The 21,381-nt window shown below is 38.2% G+C and overlaps 1 protein-coding gene across 1 annotated transcript in view; it reads left to right on the top strand.

Annotated features, from left to right (window-relative positions):
• LOC128663307 (dual oxidase 1-like) overlaps positions 1-21,381 on the top strand; it is a 485,563-nt gene that overhangs the window by 298,225 nt on the left and 165,957 nt on the right. Inside the window, exon 17 of the mRNA XM_053717572.1 lies at positions 13,318-13,520. Coding sequence (XP_053573547.1) covers positions 13,318-13,520 — 203 coding nt within the window. The remainder of the gene's footprint in view (positions 1-13,317; positions 13,521-21,381) is intronic.

Raw genomic sequence — 21,381 nt, 5'->3', positions numbered from 1 at the left:
GAGATCACAGCAAGTAAAGCACATATCCTCAGGCATGTCTGCAATATGAGATCATAGCAAGTAAAGCACATATCCTCAGCATGTCTGCAATATGAGATCACAGCCAGTAAAGCACATATCCTCAGGCATGTCTGCAATATGAGATCACAGCAAGTAAAGCACATATCCTCAGGCATGTCTGCAATATGAGATCACAGCAAGTAAAGCACATATCCTCAGGCATGTCTGCAATATGAGATCACAGCAAGTAAAGCACATATCCTCATGTATGTCTGCAATATGAGATAACAGCAAGTAAAGCACATATCCTCAGGCATGTCTGCAATATTAGATCACAGGAAGTAAAGCACATATCCTCAGGCATGTCTGCAATATCAGATCACAGCAAGTAAAGTACATATCCTCTGGCATGTCTGCAATATGAGATCACAGCAAGTAAAGTACATATCCTCAGGCATGTCTGCAATATGAGATCACAGCAAGTAAAGTACATATCCTCTGGCATGTCTGCAATATGAGATCACAGCAAGTAAAGCACATATCCTCAGGCATGTCTGCAATATGAGATCACAGCAAGTAAAGCACATATACTCAGGCATGTCTGCAATATGAGATCACAGCAAGTAAAGCACATATCCTCAGGCATGTCTGCAATATGAGATCACAGCAGGTAAAGCACATATCCTCAGGCATGTCTGCAATATGAGATCACAGCAAGTAAACCACATATCCCGAGGCATGTCTGCAATATGAGATCACAGCAAGTAAAGCACATATCCCGAGGCATGTCTGCAATATGAGATCACAGCAAGTAAAGCACATATCCTCATGCATGTCTGCAATATGAGATCACAGCAAGTAAAGCACATATCCTCAGGCATGTCTGCAATATCAGATCACAGCAAGTAAAGCACATATCCTCAGGCATGTCTGCAATATCAGATCACAGCAAGTAAAGCACCTATCCTCAGGCATGTCTGCAATATGAGATCACAGCAAGTAAAGCACATATCCTCAGGCATGTCTGCAATATGAGATCACAGCAAGTAAAGCACATATCCCGAGGCATGTCTGCAATATGAGATCACAGCAAGTAAAGCACATATCCTCAGGCATGTCTGCAATATGAGATCACAGCAAGTAAAGCACATATCCTCAGGCATGTCTGCAATATGAGATCACAGCAAGTAAAGCACATATCCTCAGGCATGTCTGCAAATATGAGATCACAGCAAGTAAAGCACATATCCTCAGGCATGTCTGCAATATGAGATCACAGCAAGTAAAGCACATATCCTCAGGCATGTCTTTAATATGAGATCACAGCAAGTAAAGCACATATCCTCAGGCATGTCTGCAATATGAGATCACAGCAAGTAAAGCACATATCCTCAGGCATGTCTGCAATATGAGATCACAGCAAGTAAAGCACATATCCTCAGGTATGTCTGCAATATAAGATCACAGCAAGTAAAGCACATATCCTCAGGCATGTCTGCAATATCAGATCACAGCAAGTAAAGTACATATCCTCAGGCATGTCTGCAATATGAGATCACAGCAAGTAAAGCACATATCCTCTGGCATGTCTGCAATATTAGATCACAGCAAGTAAAGCACATATCCTCAGGCATGTCTGCAATATGAGATCACAGCAAGTAAAGCACATATCCTCAGGCATGTCTGCAATATGAGATCACAGCAAAGTAAAGCACATATCCTCAGGCATGTCTGCAATATGAGATCACAGCAAGTAAAGCACATATCCTCAGGCATGTCTGCAATATGAGATCACAGCAAGTAAAGCACATATCCTCATGTATGTCTGCAATATGAGATCACAGCAAGTAAAGCACATATCCTCAGGCATGTCTGCAATATGAGATCACAGCAAGTAAAGCACATATCCTCAGGCATGTCTGCAATATGAGATCACAGCAAGTAAAGCACATATCCTCAGGCATGTCTGCAATATCAGATCACAGCAAGTAAAGCACATATCCTCAGGCATGTCTGCAATATGAGATCACAGCAAGTAAAGCACATATCCTCAGGCATGTCTGCAATATGAGATCACAGCAAGTAAAGTACATATCCTCTGGCATGTCTGCAATATGAGATCACAGCAAGTAAAGTACATATCCTCAGGCATGTCTGCAATATGAGATCACAGCAAGTAAAGTACATATCCTCTGGCATGTCTGCAATATGAGATCACAGCAAGTAAAGCACATATCCTCAGGCATGTCTGCAATATGAGATCACAGCAAGTAAAGCACATATACTCAGGCATGTCTGCAATATGAGATCACAGCAAAGGTAAAGCACATATCCTCAGGCATGTCTGCAATATGAGATCACAGCAGGTAAAGCACATATCCTCAGGCATGTCTGCAATATGAGATCACAGCAAGTAAACCACATATCCCGAGGCATGTCTGCAATATGAGATCACAGCAAGTAAAGCACATATCCCGAGGCCTGTCCTGCAATATGAGATCACAGCAAGTAAGCACATATCCTCATGCATGTCTGCAATATGAGATCACAGCAAGTAAAGCACATATCCTCAGGCATGTCTGCAATATCAGATCACAGCAAGTAAAGCACATATCCTCAGGCATGTCTGCAATATCAGATCACAGCAAGTAAAGCACCTATCCTCAGGCATGTCTGCAATATGAGATCACAGCAAGTAAAGCACATATCCCTCAGGCATGTCTGCAATATGAGATCACAGCAAGGTAAAGCACATATCCCGAGGCATGTCTGCAATATGAGATCACAGCAAGTAAAGCACATATCCTCAGGCATGTCTGCAATATGAGATCACAGCAAGTAAAGCACATATCCTCAGGCATGTCTGCAATATGAGATCACAGCAAGTAAAGCACATATCCTCAGGCATGTCTGCAATATGAGATCACAGCAAGTAAAGCACATATCCTCAGGCATGTCTGCAATATGAGATCACAGCAAGTAAAGCACATATCCTCAGGCATGTCTTTAATATGAGATCACAGCAAGTAAAGCACATATCCTCAGGCATGTCTGCAATATGAGATCACAGCAAGTAAAGCACATATCCTCAGGCATGTCTGCAATATGAGATCACAGCAAGTAAAGCACATATCCTCAGGTATGTCTGCAATATAAGATCACAGCAAGTAAAGCACATATCCTCAGGCATGTCTGCAATATCAGATCACAACAAGTAAAGTACATATCCTCTGGCATGTCTGCAATATGAGATCACAGCAAGTAAAGTAAATATCCTCTGGCATGTCTGCAATATTAGATCACAGCAAGTAAAGCACATATCCTCAGGCATGTCTGCAATATGAGATCACAGCAAGTAAAGCACATATCCTCAGGCATGTCTGCAATATGAGATCACAGCAAATAAAGCACATATCCTCAGGCATGTCTGCAATATGAGATCACAGCAAGTAAAGCACATATCCTCAGGCATGTCTGCAATATGAGATCACAGCAAGTAAAGCACATATCCTCATGTATGTCTGCAATATGAGATCACAGCAAGTAAAGCACATATCCTCAGGCATGTCTGCAATATGAGATCACAGCAAGTAAAGCACATATCCTCAGGCATGTCTGCAATATGAGATCACAGGAAGTAAAGCACATATCCTCAGGCATGTCTGCAATATTAGATCACAGCAAGTAAAGTACATATCCTCTGGCATGTCTGCAATATGAGATCACAGCAAGTAAAGTACATATCCTCAGGCATGTCTGCAATATGAGATCACAGCAAGTAAAGTACATATCCTCTGGCATGTCTGCAATATGAGATCACAGCAAGTAAAGCACATATCCTCAGGCATGTCTGCAATATGAGATCACAGCAAGTAAAGCACATATACTCAGGCATGTCTGCAATATGAGATCACAGCAAGTAAAGCACATATCCTCAGGCATGTCTGCAATATGAGATCACAGCAGGTAAAGCACATATCCTCAGGCATGTCTGCAATATAAGATCACAGCAAGTAAACCACATATCCCGAGGCATGTCTGCAATATGTGATCACAGCAAGTAAAGCACATATCCCGAGGCATGTCTGCAATATGAGATCACAGCAAGTAAAGCACATATCCTCATGCATGTCTGCAATATGAGATCACAGCAAGTAAAGCACATATCCTCAGGCATGTCTGCAATATCAGATCACAGCAAGTAAAGCACATATCCTCAGGCATGTCTGCAATATCAGATCACAGCAAGTAAAGCACATATCCTCAGGCATGTCTGCAATATGAGATCACAGCAAGTAAAGCACATATCCTCAGGCATGTCTGCAATATCAGATCACAGCAAGTAAAGCACATATCCTGAGGCATGTCTGCAATATGAGATCACAGCAAGTAAAGCACATATCCTCAGGCATGTCTGCAATATGAGATCACAGCAAGTAAAGCACATATCCTCAGGCATGTCTGCAATATGAGATCACAGCAAGTAAAGCACATATCCTCAGGCATGTCTGCAATATGAGATCACAGCAAGTAAAGCACATATCCTCAGGCATGTCTGCAATATGAGATCACAGCAAGTAAAGCACATATCCTCAGGCATGTCTGCAATATGAGATCACAGCAAGTAAAGCACATATCCTCAGGCATGTCTGCAATATGAGATCACAGCAAGTAAAGCACATATCCTCAGGCATGTCTGCAATATGAGATCACAGCAAGTAAAGCACATATCCTCAGGTATGTCTGCAATATAAGATCACAGCAAGTAAAGCACATATCCTCAGGCATGTCTGCAATATGAGATCACAGCAAGTAAAGCACATATCCTCAGGCATGTCTGCAATATCAGATCACAGCAAGTAAAGTACATATCCTCTGGCATGTCTGCAATATGAGATCACAGCAAGTAAAGTACATATCCTCAGGCATGTCTGCAATATGAGATCACAGCAAGTAAAGTACATATCCTCTGGCATGTCTGCAATATGAGATCACAGCAAGTAAAGCACATATCCTCAGGCATGTCTGCAATATGAGATCACAGCAAGTAAAGCACATATCCTCAGGCATGTCTGCAATATGAGATCACAGCAAATAAAGCACATATCCTCAGGCATGTCTGCAATATGAGATCACAGCAAGTAAAGCACATATCCTCAGGCATGTCTGCAATATGAGATCACAGCAGGTAAAGCACATATCCTCATACATGTCTGCAATATCAGATCACAGCAAGTAAAGCACATATCCTCAGGCATGTCTGCAATATGAGATCACAGCAAGTAAAGCATATATCCCGAGGCATGTCTGCAATATGAGATCACAGCAAGTAAAGCACATATCCTCAGGCATGTTTGCAATATGAGATCACAGCAAGTAAAGCACATATCCTCAGGCATGTCTGCAATATCAGATCACAGCAAGTAAAGCACATTTCCTCAGACATGTCTGCAATATCAAATCACAGCAAGTAAAGCACATATCCTCAGGTATGTCTGCAATATGATATCACAGCAAGTAAAGCACATATCCTCAGGCATGTCTGCAATATCAGATCACAGCAAGTAAAGCACATATCCTCAGGCATGTCTGCAATATCAGATCACAGCAAGTAAAGCACATATCCTCAGGTATGTCTGCAATATGATATCACAGCAAGTAAAGCACATATCCCGAGGCATGTCTGCAATATGAGATCACAGCAAGTAAAGCACATATCCTCAGGCATGTCTGCAATATGAGATCACAGCAAGTAAAGCACATATCCACAGGCATGTCTGCAATATCAGATCACAGCAAGTAAAGCACATATCCTCAGGCATGTCTGCAATATGAGATCACAGCAAGTAAAGCACATATCCTTAGGCATGTCTGCAATATGAGATCACAGCAAGTAAAGTACATATCCTCAGGCATGTCTGCAATATGAGATCACAGCAAGTAAAGTACATATCCTCAGGCATGTCTGCAATATGAGATCACAGCAAGTAAAGCACATATCCTCAGGCATGTCTGCAATATGAGATCACAGCAAGTAAAGCACATATCCTCAGGCATGTCTGCAATATGAGATCACAGCAAGTAAACACATATCCTCAGGCATGTCTGCAATATGAGATCACAGCAAATAAAGCACATATCCTAATGCATGTCTGCAATATGAGATCACAGCAAGTAAAGCACATATCCTCAGGCATGTCTGCAATATGAGATCACAGCAAGTAAAGCACATATCCTCAGGCATGTCTGCAATATGAGATCACAGCAAGTAAAGCACATATCCTCAGGCATGTCTGCAATATGAGATCATAGCAAGTAAAGCACATATCCTCAGGCATGTCTGCAATATGAGATCACAGCAAGTAAAGCACATATCCTCAGGCATGTCTGCAATATGAGATCACAGCAAGTAAAGCACATATCCTCAGGCATGTCTGCAATATGAGATCACAGCAAGTAAAGCACATATCCTCAGGAATGTCTGCAATATGAGATCACAGCAAGCAAAGCACAAATCCTCAGGCATGTCTGCAATATGAGATCACAGCAAGTAAAGCACATATCCTCAGGCATGTCTGCAATATGAGATCACAGCAAGTAAAACACATATCCTCAGGCATGTCTGCAATATGAGATCACAGCAAGTAAAGCACATATCCTCAGGCATGTCTGCAATATCAGATCACAGCAAGTAAAGCACATATCCTCAGGCATGTCTGCAATATCAGATCACAGCAAGTAAAGCACATATCCTCAGGCATGTCTGCAATATCAGATCACAGCAAGTAAAGCACATATCCTCAGGCATGTCTGCAATATCAGATCACAGCAAGTAAAGCACATATCCTCAGGCATGTCTGCAATATGAGATCACAGCAAGTAAAGCACATATCCTCAGGCATGTCTGCAATATGAGATCACAGCAAGTAAAGCACATATCCTCAGGCATGTCTGCAATATGAGATCACAGCAAGTAAAGCACATATCCTCAGGCATGTCTGCAATATCAGATCACAACAAGTAAAACACATATCCTCAGGCATGTCTGCAATATGAGATCACAGCAAGTAAAGCACATATCCTCAGGCATGTCTGCAATACAAGATCACAGCAAATAATGCACATATCCTCAGGCATGTCTGCAATATCAGATCACAGCAAGTAAAGCACATATTCTCAGGCATGTCTGCAATATCAGATCACAGCAAGTAAAGCACATATCCTCAGGCATGTCTGCAATATCAGATCACAGCAAGTAAAGCACATATCCTCAGGCATGTCTGCAATATCAGATCACAGCAAGTAAAGCACATATCCTCAGGCATGTCTGCAATATGAGATCACAGCAAGTAACGCGCACATCTTCAGGCATGTCTGCAATATGAGATCACAGCAAGTAAAGCACATATCCTCAGGCATGTCTGCAATATCAGATCACAGCAATTAAAACACATATCCTCAGGCATGTCTGCAATATGAGATCACAGCAAGTAAAGCACATATCCTCAGGCATGTCTGCAATATGAGATCACAGCAAGGAAAGCACATATCCTCAGGCATGTCTGCAATATCAGATCACAGCAAGTAAAGCACATATCCTCAGGCATGTCTGCAATATGAGATCACAGCAAGTAAAGCACATATCCTCAGGCATGTCTGCAATTTGAGATCACAGCAAGTAAAGCACATATCCTCAGGCATGTCTGCAATATGAGATCACAGCAAGTAAAGCACATATCCTCAGGCATGTCTGCAATATCAGATCACAACAAGTAAAACACATATCCTCAGGCATGTCTGCAATATGAGATCACAGCAAGTAAAGCACATATCCTCAGGCATGTCTGCAATACAAGATCACAGCAAATAACGCACATATCCTCAGGCATGTCTGCAATATCAGATCACAGCAAGTAAAGCACATTTTCTCAGGCATGTCTGCAATATCAGATCACAGCAAGTAAAGCACATATCCTCAGGCATGTCTGCAATATCAGATCACAGCAAGTAAAGCACATATCCTCAGGCATGTCTGCAATATGAGATCACAGCAAGTAACGCGCACATCTTCAGGCATGTCTGCAATATGAGATCACAGCAAGTAAAGCACATATCCTCAGGCATGTCTGCAATATGAGATCACAGCAAGTAAAGCACATATCCTCAGGCATGTCTGCAATATGAGATCACAGCAAGTAAAGCACATATCCTCAGGCATGTCTGCTATATGAGATCACAGCAAGTAAAGCACATATCCTCAGGCATGTCTGCAATATGAGATCACAGCAAGTAAAGCACATATCCTCAGGCATGTCTGCAATATGAGATCACAGCAAGTAAAGCACATATCCTCATGTATGTCTGCAATATGAGATCACAGCAAGTAAAGCACATATCCTCAGGCATGTCTGCAATATTAGATCACAGCAAGTAAAGCACATATCCTCAGGCATGTTTGCAATATGAGATCACAGGAAGTAAAGCACATATCCTCAGGCATGTCTGCAATATTAGATCACAGCAAGTAAAGTACATATCCTCTGGCATGTCTGCAATATGAGATCACAGCAAGTAAAGTACATATCCTCAGGCATGTCTGCAATATGAGATCACAGCAAGTAAAGTACATATCCTCTGGCATGTCTGCAATATGAGACCACAGCAAGTAAAGCACATATCCTCAGGCATGTCTGCAATATGAGATCACAGCAAGTAAAGCACATATCCTCAGGCATGTCTGCAATATGAGATCACAGCAAGTAAAGCACATATCCTCAGGCATGTCTGCAATATGAGATCACAGCAGGTAAAGCACATATCCTCAGGCATGTCTGCAATATGAGATCACAGCAAGTAAACCACATATCCCGAGGCATGTCTGCAATATGAGATCACAGCAAGTAAAGCACATATCCTCAGGCATGTCTGCAATATGAGATCACAGCAAGTAAAGCACATATCCTCAGGCATGTCTGCAATATGAGATCACAGCAAGTAAAGCACATATCCTCAGGCATGTCTGCAATATCAGATCACAGCAAGTAAAACACATATCCTCAGGCATGTCTGCAATATGAGATCACAGCAAGTAAAGCACATATCCCGAGGCATGTCTGCAATATGAGATCACAGCAAGTAAAGCACATATCCTCAGGCATGTCTGCAATATGAGATCACAGCAAGTAAAGCACATATCCTCAGGCATGTCTGCAATATGAGATCACAGCAAGTAAAGCACATATCCTCAGGCATGTCTGCAATATCAGATCACAGCAAGTAAAGCACATATCCTCAGGCATGTCTGCAATATCAGATCACAGCAAGTAAAGCACATATCCTCAGGTATGTCTGCAATATGATATCCCAGCAAGTAAAGCACATATCCCGAGGCATGTCTGCAATATGAGATCACAGCAAGTAAAGCACATATCCTCAGGCATGTCTGCAATATGAGATCACAGCAAATAAAGCACATATCCTCAGGTATGTCTGCAATATGAGATCACAGCAAGTAAAGCACATATCCTCAGGCATGTCTGCAATATGAGATCACAGCAAGTAAAGCACATATCCTCAGGCATGTCTGCAATATGAGATCACAGCAAGTAAAGCACATATCCTCAGGCATGTCTGCAATATGAGATCACAGCAAGTAAAGCACATATCCTCAGGCATGTCTGCAATATGAGATCACAGCAAGTAAAGCACATATCCTCAGGTATGTCTGCAATATAAGATCACAGCAAGTAAAGCACATATCCTCAGGCATGTCTGCAATATTAGATCACAGCAAGTAAAGCACTTATCCTCAGGCATGTCTGCAATATGAGATCACAGCAAGTAAAGCACATATCCTCAGGCATGTCTGCAATATCAGATCACAGCAAGTAAAGTACATATCCTCTGGCATGTCTGCAATATGAGATCACAGCAAGTAAAGTACATATCCTCAGGCATGTCTGCAATATGAGATCACAGCAAGTAAAGTACATATCCTCTGGCATGTCTGCAATATGAGATCACAGCAAGTAAAGCACATATCCTCAGGCATGTCTGCAATATCAGATCACAGCAAGTAAAGCACATATCCTCAGGCATGTCTGCAATATGAGATCACAGCAAATAAAGCACATATCCTCAGGCATGTCTGCAATATGAGATCACAGCAAGTAAAGTACATATCCTCAGGCATGTCTGCAATATGAGATCACAGCAGGTAAAGCACATATGCTCAGGCATGTCTGCAATATCAGATCACAGCAAGTAAAGCACATATCCTCAGGCATGTCTGCAATATGAGATCACAGCAAGTAAAGCACATATCCCGAGGCATGTCTGCAATATGAGATCACAGCAAGTAAAGCACATATCCTCAGGCATGTCTGCAATATGAGATCACAGCAAGTAAAGCACATATCCTCAGGCATGTCTGCAATATCAGATCACAGCAAGTAAAGCACATATCCTCAGGCATGTCTGCAATATGAGATCACAGCAAGTAAAGCACATATCCTTAGGCATGTCTGCAATATGAGATCACAGCAAGTAAAGTACATATCCTCAGGCATTTCTGCAATATGAGATCACAGCAAGTAAAGTACATATCCTCTGGCATGTCTGCAATATGAGATCACAGCAAGTAAAGCACATATCCTCAGGCATGTCTGCAATATGAGATCACAGCAAGTAAAGCACATATCCTCAGGCATGTCTGCAATATGAGATCACAGCAAGTAAAGCACATATCCTCAGGCATGTCTGCAATATGAGATCACAGCAAGTAAACACATATCCTCAGGCATGTCTGCAATATGAGATCACAGCAAATAAAGCACATATCCTAATGCATGTCTGCAATATGAGATCACAGCAAGTAAAGCATATATACTCAGGCATGTCTGCAATATGAGATCACAGCAAGTAAAGCACATATCCTCAGGCATGTCGCAATATGAGACCACAGCAAGTAAAGCACATATCCTCAGGCATGTCTGCAATATGAGATCACAGCAAGTAAAGCACATATCCTCAGGCATGTCTGCAATATGAGATCACAGCAAGTAAAGCACATATCCTCAGGCATGTCTGCAATATGAGATCACAGCAAGTAAAGCACATATCCTCAGGCATGTCTTCAATATCAGATCATAGCAAGTAAAGCACATATCCTCAGGCATGTCTGCAATATAAGATCACAGCAAGTAAAGCACATATCCTCAGGCATGTCTGCAATATGAGATCACAGCAAGTAAAGCACATATCCTCAGGTATGTCTGCAATATGAGATCACAGCAAGTAAAGCACATATCCTCAGGTATGTCTGCAATATGAGATCACAGCAAGTAAAGCACATATCCTCAGGTATGTCTGCAATATGAGATCACAGCAAGTAAAGCACATATCCTCAGGTATGTCTGCAATACGAAATCACAGCAAGTAAAGTACAAAGTGCACTTTTGTCTCCATAGTTGAAACCATCAACTCCATACACATTTATTTTCCCAGAGGATGGTACTCACCAGTTATCTGTCTCAAAAATATTTAGTGTGATGGCTTGTTAAATACAAACATAACTGTGCTTCTTACTTTGTATTTACATTGAATCGTAGAACCCTTTTCATTTTTGGTACTCTCTAAATCACATTTAGGGCTAGATTATGAGTGGATCGCTATTTAGCGCTCCTTTGTTAACTTTGCTAGATGGAGGCTTTTTGCAAGATTTGGGTTGCGCTCATATTATGAGTTGAAAGTAAAAAGTTAGCACACTAGCGAAAAGTCAACGCGTGCAAAAAGGGGAACTTCGAATATCACGACTGTGTTAACGTATTATCCCATAGACTTCAATGGACTACGCATACAGCAAAATAAACTAACACCCATACTCATGCGCTAATCCGATCGCAATTTATTCAGAGGCGTAAAATCTGACATGAAATATGAATATTTCACATCCCAATGTTCTTCACATTGAAGAATATGTTCTATATATTTATTATTTAATAAATATTTATGTATATATATATATATATATATATATATATTTTTTTTTTTTTGGTAAAAAATATTTCAATATATACATGTCGGTAAATACATACAGTATAAACATATAAATACATATGTTCACACATATATACATTTATATATACATACATATACATATTTAGACATGTATATGTATGTATCTCTATGTTAAAGCCCTTTGCCTGACTTTTTTTTTATAATGCCTGAGACCTCATCTTTTTAAGCCCTTATAACTTTTATTTTCAATAATTTTTTTATCAGGCAGTGTTAATATGAGTGTTACTATACTGTTAAATTTATTTTGGTGTGCTTTGTGCGATTTTTTTTTCCTCGCCTATCAGTCAACCAGAGCTCTGTAGTCACGTTAACCTGACACACGTTAAATCCAACTGCGATCAAGCGAACACATTTACTTTCAACTCGTATTACATGTGCTATCATTGCCGCGCACAAAACTCTGAGAAATACCCTGTATCTAATTAGAGCGCCACTTGTAATCTAGCCCTTATAGTGAATTCTCTCTTTAGATACCAGTGTTTGCTCATGCAGAATGTATTGTTTGATTTATTTATTTCCTCTGAAAGCTGATGAAGTATGGATTAGTCATTTTTAGTGGCTTAGAAACTTCATACTCTTTTTTTTTTTTTTTTTTATATATAAAGAGTAAAGCAAAGTCATCATAGTGATCTATACAACTTCCCTCTATGAGTGCCATTTAAGAAAGTCCAGACGGACAAGGTTCGCTTCTGTGAACCTGTCCGCCAGGCATCTCGGGCAGCGAGTAGCAATAAGCTGCCTACATTTAACATTGCACAAGTGGCTGTTTGCAAGTGAGCAGGGGCTGTCAATCACCCTGGTCATATTATTTCAGCGTGATTTTAATCTGTAGCTAAGAGGTGGCGTATAGGTTAGGAAGCAGGGCTTTTTAACTATAAGGTGCAGGCTCGCTCATGCACTGAAGGAGCTCTAAATCTGCATCTGCAACTTGATAAATGGAGCTCTATAACTTTATATGTTTTCACCCATCTATTTTTGGTATTTAAAAATTTGACAGTAAATTTATTACTACGGAATTGTCAGCACTATGGCATTTTGCAGTGCTATTCAAATAAAGGATAACAATAACTAGCTGAAATTGTTTGGTTTTCAAACATTTGATAATTTATTTCTGTTATGGTTATGCTTTTGAGATTATAAATTAAATCTTCATTAACAATCTGACTAGTGATTATACGTTTAAGACTGTTGAATAAGAAAATTATTATGACGTGTTTTTTGTTTTGTTTGTTTTGGCAGCACAAGAATGGCGGGGTCCAAAAGAACCTACATGCAGCGTTTTAATACAAATATACCCACAACATATTATCAAAGTATTGGATATTAGCTGCACAATAATTCGCACCATCAACTTACAGAGTCAAAATAAAGTCACCATCATTCAGTCTAATAACCATGGATGCAAAACCTTGATGATTAAGGTGCCAAAAGAATATGATTTGGTAAGTAAAATGTGTGCTATTGTGTATATTTGTCCTAACAAATGTTACCTTGTTATCTTTTTGGTATCTCACTGTGCAAATCCCTTATTTACTGGTCCTTTATCTATTGCTTCACTTATTTAGCAATGTAGGAATTAGTTCATATAGGGAATTTGAGATATTTATCACTTAAAGGAACATGAAACTCAAAATGCTTCTTTCATGATTCAGATAGTGCATACAATTATTTATTTACTTGTTTATTTATCCAATTTAATTATGGTATTACATTTTCTCTTTCTCTTTGCGTCCTTTGTTGAAAAGCAGGTAGTAAGCTCCATAGTGTGCACCTGTCTGGAACATTAAATATGGAGGCAGTTTTATAAGGATACTTTTAACAATATTATACATTTGCAAGAGCACTAGATGGCAGCAGTGTTTTCTGCCATTTAGTGCTCCAGACACACGAACCTTACCTACCTAGGTATGCTCTCTATAACAAAGAATACTTTGAGAAAGAAGCTCATTTTATAATAGAAGTAAAATAAAACATTGTGGTTTTATGTCCCTTTAATAGTTCTTGGAATTTATATGGGTTATGAGAATAACATACTTTTCAGGATCGGTTAGGCTACAAAGACTTACTATTACATTTGTTAATGAATAACAATGTAAATTTTTCTCAGACATATTTTTTTGCTTCAGAAAGTTAGTAATGCTGAATAGTTCTGCTTTTAACACATAATTATTACATTTGTAAATGATTAAGAATAAGTATAATCTGAAATAACTGGTTAATGGTAATAAGTAGCTAATCATTAATAGTTTAGTATCATCAATGATTAATTGAAATGATAAAATCTAATATAATTTAAAAGTAGTGTGAAAGAAAAAAATTATGTTTTTTAATAGAATATGAGAACTCAACTTGAAAAAAATAAAATGATAGTCTTATATGATTTTCATCCAGTTTGCTTTGGCTTTGTGCAGTAACTTGACAACTCTCCAATACTGCCCCAAGCTATTGGCATATACTGCTGTTGTCTACTGAAGTTTGTTTCATACTTTAATTCTTGCTTAGCTTGTTTCATTCATTTTGATTAATTCCCAGCTTTCTGTGATAGAAGTGCAATCAATACACTTGAAACTAGGGTGTGATCAGTGTTTATATGTTTTATAAGGAAAACACAAATGTACTTTTAAATATATTTAACTTGTTTTCATTGTAACATTTGAATGTTAAATCATTGGGATAGTAATTCTAATTACACATTTTCAAGCTCCCCTATGGTCCTGCATTTTGTGCTACAGCAGGGGTGAGCAACCTTGGGCCCCCAGATGTTTTGGAACTACATTTCCCATGATGCTGAGGCTATCTGAGCATCACGGTAAATGTAATTCCAAAACATCTAGGGGCCCAAGGTTGCTGACCCCTGTGCTACAGTACAAAAAGTGACACAATACTTTAGCATGACTTTCTTGTCAGTAATTTAATACGGACCTCTATAGCCCTGAGAAATAGTAATGTACACACACCGGCCACTTTATTAGGTACACCTTGCTAGTACTGGAGTTGACCCCATTTGCCCTCAGAACTGCCTTAATTCTTCATGTCATATATTCAACAAGGTGTTAGAAACATTCCTCAGACATTTTGGTCCATATTGACATGATAGCATCACGCAGTTGCTGCAGATTTGTCAGCTGCATATCCATGATGTGAATATCCCGTTTCACCACATCCCAAAGGTGCTCTATTGGATTCAGATCTGGTGACTGTGGAGGCCATTGGAGTACAGTGGACTCATTTTCATGTTCAAGAAACCATAAAGGGATTGACAGGGTCAGCAACAATACTCAAACAATGCTCAATTGGTACTAAGGTGCCCAAAGTGTGCCAAGAAAATATCCCCCACACCATTACACCTCCAACACTAGCCTGAACCGTTGATACAAGGCAGGATGGATCCATGGTTTCATGTTGTTTATGCCAAATTCTGACCCTACCATCTGAATGTTGCAGCTGAAATTGAGGCTTATCAGACCAGGCAACATTTTTCCAATCTTCTAATGTCCAATTTTGGTGAGCCTGTGTGAATTGTAGCTTCAGTTTCCTCTTCTTAGCTGACAGGAGTGGAACCCGGTGTGGTCTTCTGCTGCTTTAGCCCATCTGCTTCAATATTTGACGTGTTGTGCGTTCAGAGATGGTATTCTGCATACCTTGGTTGTAACGAGTGGTTATTTGAGTTACTGTTGCTTTTCTATCATCTTGAACCAGTCTGCCCCATTCTCCTCTGACATCAACAAGGCATTGTCGTCCACACAACTGCCGCTCACTAGATATTTTCTCTTTTTTAGACCATTCCCTGTAAACCCTACAGATGGTTGTGCGTGAAAATTCCAGTAGATCAGCACTTTATTAAATACTCAGACCAGCCTGCCTGGCACCAACAACCATGCCACAAATAAAGTCACTTAAATCCCCTTTCTTCCCCATTCTGATGCTGGGTTTGGACTTCAGCAAGTCATCTTCACCATGTTGAGATGCCTAAATGCATTGAGTTGCTGCCATGTAATTGGCTGATTAGCAATTTGTGTTACCAAGAAATTGAACAGGTGTACCTAATAAAGTGGCCGGTGAGTGTAAGTCTCAGAATCAAACCCTAAAAGTTTCAGGTATGTCCATGAAAGTACAATCACTTCAAAATGTAAGCAATTTAACCTTATGCTTAGACACAATTTTTTTTTCTTTTTCTTTATTTAATACTTAGATGTACATACAGAAGTCATAGAAAAAAATAAATCTCCTGTCATAACAGCACAGAAAGCAACAAATATATATATATCAAAGATTGCAAAAAATCCCTATCCTCATGAGTACATCTGCATTCTAGCCAAATTATATTACAAATAAATCCATAACATAAATAACATAAAAGAAAAAATGAAAAACAAAACAAAGCAAAAAACCTTGCCAGAAGATAGAGAGGGGAGAGAAACACGTGGTCTACTCAGCTGTGATTACAACAGTCCTCTGTCTCTGCCAGTACTCGCAAGTGCACCACATCTCTTTAATCTCCAGTGTCCATAGAGCTGTTCTGCAGAATTACAGGGAATTATTATTCTGTGTCTAATTGGCACAGGGAGTTCAGGCAAACATGGTTCACATTTTTCTAGAAACTCTTTTTACCATATCACATTTAACATCTGCCTGCTCCAACAACATGTGTGCGTGCAAATAATTTAATAATGTTTTGAAGGGTGGAGCTTTTTTGTCAACAAAAGAGATGAGCATACATTTTCTTTTTACTAAGAATATATTGCAAAACAACTAAAGTTTTATCAAATCATCTTTTGACAAGAAAAAAAAACATGCTAATTGTAAGATTTACTGAGCGGTTACACATCTTAGTTAACAAATATGCCATTTGAACCACAGACCCTTTATTTTAGGACAAACCAGATTAAGTAAATCAGTATATTCTTAAGAATACTAACTACAAGCATTTGCTGCCACTCAGACCCATCTACTCCTCATTCTTAGTGTGATATCTGTCACCTCATCATATCTGCCCCCCCCCCAGAGGCAGAACTTTTTTTCACTTTCTGCGATGAGATTTTTTTAAGTGAAAGTTTTTCTGCAGGTAATTTTAAGTAAGATTCAATTTTAAGTTACACTAAAGTTACACTAAAGCACCAGTTCAATTGCAATGTGTTGGTTAACTAAAGAATATAACCATTTTTAATGTTTTATAATATAGTGCAGTAGTTGAAAATTGCATTGCAAATTAGCTGCAGACAAAAAAAAAATGAAACTGTAAAACGTCTCTTGAATAAATTTGTTTCCTTTTCTCTTGGTCTAACATAGAAATGTAGTAATGAAAGAGGTGCAATGCTCATAAGAACGTCTTACATTCAGAACAAACATCTTTGCAGACTGGGAAAGGCTAGGAGAGGGTTTGAAAAAAGAGCCAGTAAATAATCAATGCACTGCTGCTTTGCAGCGCTACTGCATATATGACTGTTAACTTCAAACAGCACTTTGCTTTGGATGCACTGTGTTAAGGAAAACTGCACAGTGCAACCAGAGCACAACTCTGTTTGAAGAGAACTGTCTAATGTGGAGCAGAGCTGCAAAGTTAAAGCAGCAACAGTACTTGCATGGGTTCTGTTCTTTCTGCAGACATGCTGTATTTTCTGCAATGGCATCTAAGTTCACTGTATGTTCTGCTTTGCGGCCCCCCACCATCCAGCCACAAGCTGATTAAAAGCAATCATCCCTTTATGTGATACTAATAATGTATAAATTGGTAAAATAGAGTGGGGAACTTGTTACGATAGTTGGTAGTTTTCCAAAAGTTTTCTGAGTTTTCTATAAATAATATGACTGCCCTACAAACATACTGAGATCAGGGATCTCATATTTAAAAGGACAGTACATTAATAATTAGACATTCATGCTTCAGACAGAGCATACAATTTTAAACAACTTTCCACTTTACTTATATTACTTAATTTGCTTCCTTCTCTTGTTAACCTTTGTTGATGAGTTTATCTGGGTAAGCTCAGGACCAGCAAAGCATCTGGGTGCTAGCTTCTGATTGGTGGCTGTATATATATGCTTACTGTCATTGGCTCACCCCATGTGTTCAGTTAGAAACCAGCAATGCATTGCTGCTCCTTCAACAAATAATACCAAGAGATCAAAGCACATTTTATAATAGAAGTAAACTGGAAAGTTGTTTAAAATTGTATGTTCTACCGAAATCGTGAAAGTAAAATTTTGTGTTTCGTGTCCCTTTAAGAGTGTAATGTGATACCTAAATATTTAAAAGAAAAAAAAGAACATTCCAGCCAAAATTGGAATCCACGTGGATGCATTTCAGTTTTGAATAGAAGCATTTTTGGAATATGTATTAGCAAAAATGCTTCTAATAACAGCTTAAGCTGTTTCAAAAGTGTATTTAAGTATTCTTCATGCATCACCATTTTAAACACAGCATTTGCTCAGGGAACCTAAGGTGTTTGTAGCATCTGCTAATAATTCAATTTGTTAATTGCTGACATGATACAAACCCCACTAGTGCTTTGAGCAGCTGCGGTATTTATAATGCTGGCTCACTAAGAATATCTAGCTATGCTTCACGTGCACATAGAGAAAAATGTTAACACTAAAACAGTGATAACTTTTACTAGAAGCATTTTAGCCAATACATGTACATTGTAAATATGGTTCTATCCAAATATGTAATTTGTCTAAATGTATTTCAATTTTGACTGAAATGTCCCTTTAAATGAAAGAACTGTAATTTTAAGATTAGTTTCTTTTTAGCATAGCTGTAATGGAATTATGAAAACAAAATTACTTCTGACTTACCTACATTCATTTTTTACCCTGTAAATAATCTGAACTAAGTTATGATATCCAAAACCTGAGGTTGGATATAGTAAGTCAATTATTAAGACATCAATGTAAGACAACAGGTGCAATTTGTGAGTTTTCAGTAGTAAGTCAATCTATTTTACTTCTGATATATATTGTAAGTAAATATATGACAACAGGTGCAATTTGTGAGTTTTCAGTAGTAAGTCAATTTATTTTACTTCTGAATTCTGATATATATCTTTAGTAAACGTATGATAGTGCAATTTGTGAGTTTTCATTAGTAAGTCCTATTTTACTTCTGATATATAGTGTAAGTAAATATATGACAACAGGTGCAATTTGTGAGTTTTCATTAGTAAGTCCTATTTTACTTCTGATATATATTGTAAGTAAATATATGACAACAGGTGCAATTTGTGAGTTTTCATTTGTAAGTTCTAGTTTAATTCTGATATATATTGTAAGTAAATATATGACAACAGGTGCAATTTGTGAGTTTTCATTAGTAAGTCCTATTTTACTTCTGATATATATTGTAAGTAAATATATGACAACAGGTGCAATTTGTGAGTTTTCAGTAGTAAGTCAATCTATTTTAATTCTGATATATATTGTAAGTAAATATATGACAACAAGTGCAATTTGTGAGTTTTCAGTAGTAAGTCAATTTATTTTACTTCTGATATATATCTTTAGTAAACGTATGATAGTGCAATTTGTGAGTTTTCATTAGTAAGTCCTATTTTACTTCTGATATATAGTGTAAGTAAATATATGACAACAAGTGCAATTTGTGAGTTTTCAGTAGTAAGTCAATTTATTTTACTTCTGATATATATCTTTAGTAAACGTATGATAGTGCAATTTGTGAGTTTTCATTAGTAAGTCCTTCTATTTTACTTCTGATATATTGTAAGTAAATATATGACAACAGGTGCAATTTGTGAGTTTTTATTAGTAAGTCCTTCTCTTTTACTGCTGATATATATTGTAAGTAAATATGAGAACAGGTGCAATTTGTGAGTTTTTATTCGTATGTTCCTCTATTTTACTTCTGATATATATCACAACTGTGAGTTTGGACAGGAGTAGGAATTTGTATATATTTTCCAAATGGGTAAAGCCACCACTCTGGGAAGGCAGAATTTTGTGTAATTGTAAAAGATATTTATATATTTGTATGGTTAGATATTTTATACCTATTCATTTTCTGGATAAAGTGCAATTTGGAGCATAATGACAAAACCAAACAAAATACCCAAACATCTTAATTAGTAATTGTAAAATAATATTAGTATACATTTTGAAATGTTAGTGTTTTGGGGGAATAAAATGAACTAATGCTAAATGTAAGACAATAAAATGAGGGATTGAAAAATGTAGGAAATAATGACTCTCGCGCTGCAATTTAATATGTGCACCATAGAAAACTATACAAAAGTGTAATTGTTTTTCCATTTCATATGCTGGTGTTTCCCCATATTATTATATTTCAGCAAAATAAGGTTATTTTCTAATATGCTAAGTCTGCTAAAAAAAAAAAAAAAAAGAGCTGTAGTTTGTGTGGGTACTTGGAGCTTGATCGAATACGATCGGGTTGATTGACACCCCCTGCTAGCGGCCGATTGGCCGCGAATCTGCAGGGGGCGGCATTGCACCAGCAGTTCACCAGAACTGTTGGTGCAATGATAAATGCGCTGTCGGCATTTATCAATGTGCAGCAGACATGATACGCTACATCGTATCATGTCCACTCGCACTTTGATAAATATACCTCTGTGTAAAATCAAGAAGGGTTAATTAACTTAAAACTGCTCTGGCACAGGGGTATTCAAGTGTCTCAGTAGTTAAAGGGTTAAATGATGTTCATCACTTGTGTATGACAAGCAGTTCTCCTGGCGCACATGTTGCCTCTGATATTATTATGCTCAGAGAATTTTATTTTCTTGCCCCTCCCTGGGATAATTTCTGCTTACGCCCATGAGAATAGCATGTACTTTAAACAATAGTGAAAGGAAACAAACGTGTCATCCTTTTCCTGAGAATTATTTTGTTTCCAAGTAAAAAATTAAATAGGTTTCGTTTTTAACATGTGTTTGTCTGACTTTAGAATCATATCACATTTTAATTGGCTAATCCTAGAATTTAAGTGCGAAGATATTTACCCCCACTATTAACAGAATAAATGTACTGAACATTTGCGAACAGTAATTATATATTTTTTTTTATAAATAATTGGTTATTTGCATTACTTACACTTAGACACACAAACCATTACATTATTTAAATACTTGCTCAAAATGTTTAATTAGGTCAGGTGCCCACTCTATTGAATATTGTAGTAGCATCCACTTTTCCACTAGCAATAATTATGGAACTACATGAATCCCCAATTTAAAACAAAAAACTTTCCAAGTTATTCCAGTTTGGTATTTCTATCATTTTCTTCTTATTTATGGCATATCTTTGGGTATTGCATGTTTTTTTAAACCTTTA

This window comes from Bombina bombina, chromosome 6 (genome assembly GCF_027579735.1).
Source record: "Bombina bombina isolate aBomBom1 chromosome 6, aBomBom1.pri, whole genome shotgun sequence".
Classification (NCBI taxonomy): domain Eukaryota; kingdom Metazoa; phylum Chordata; class Amphibia; order Anura; family Bombinatoridae; genus Bombina; species Bombina bombina.
The sequence above is the reverse complement of the archived record's forward strand: the minus strand, read 5'-3'. Positions and strand labels throughout refer to the sequence as shown.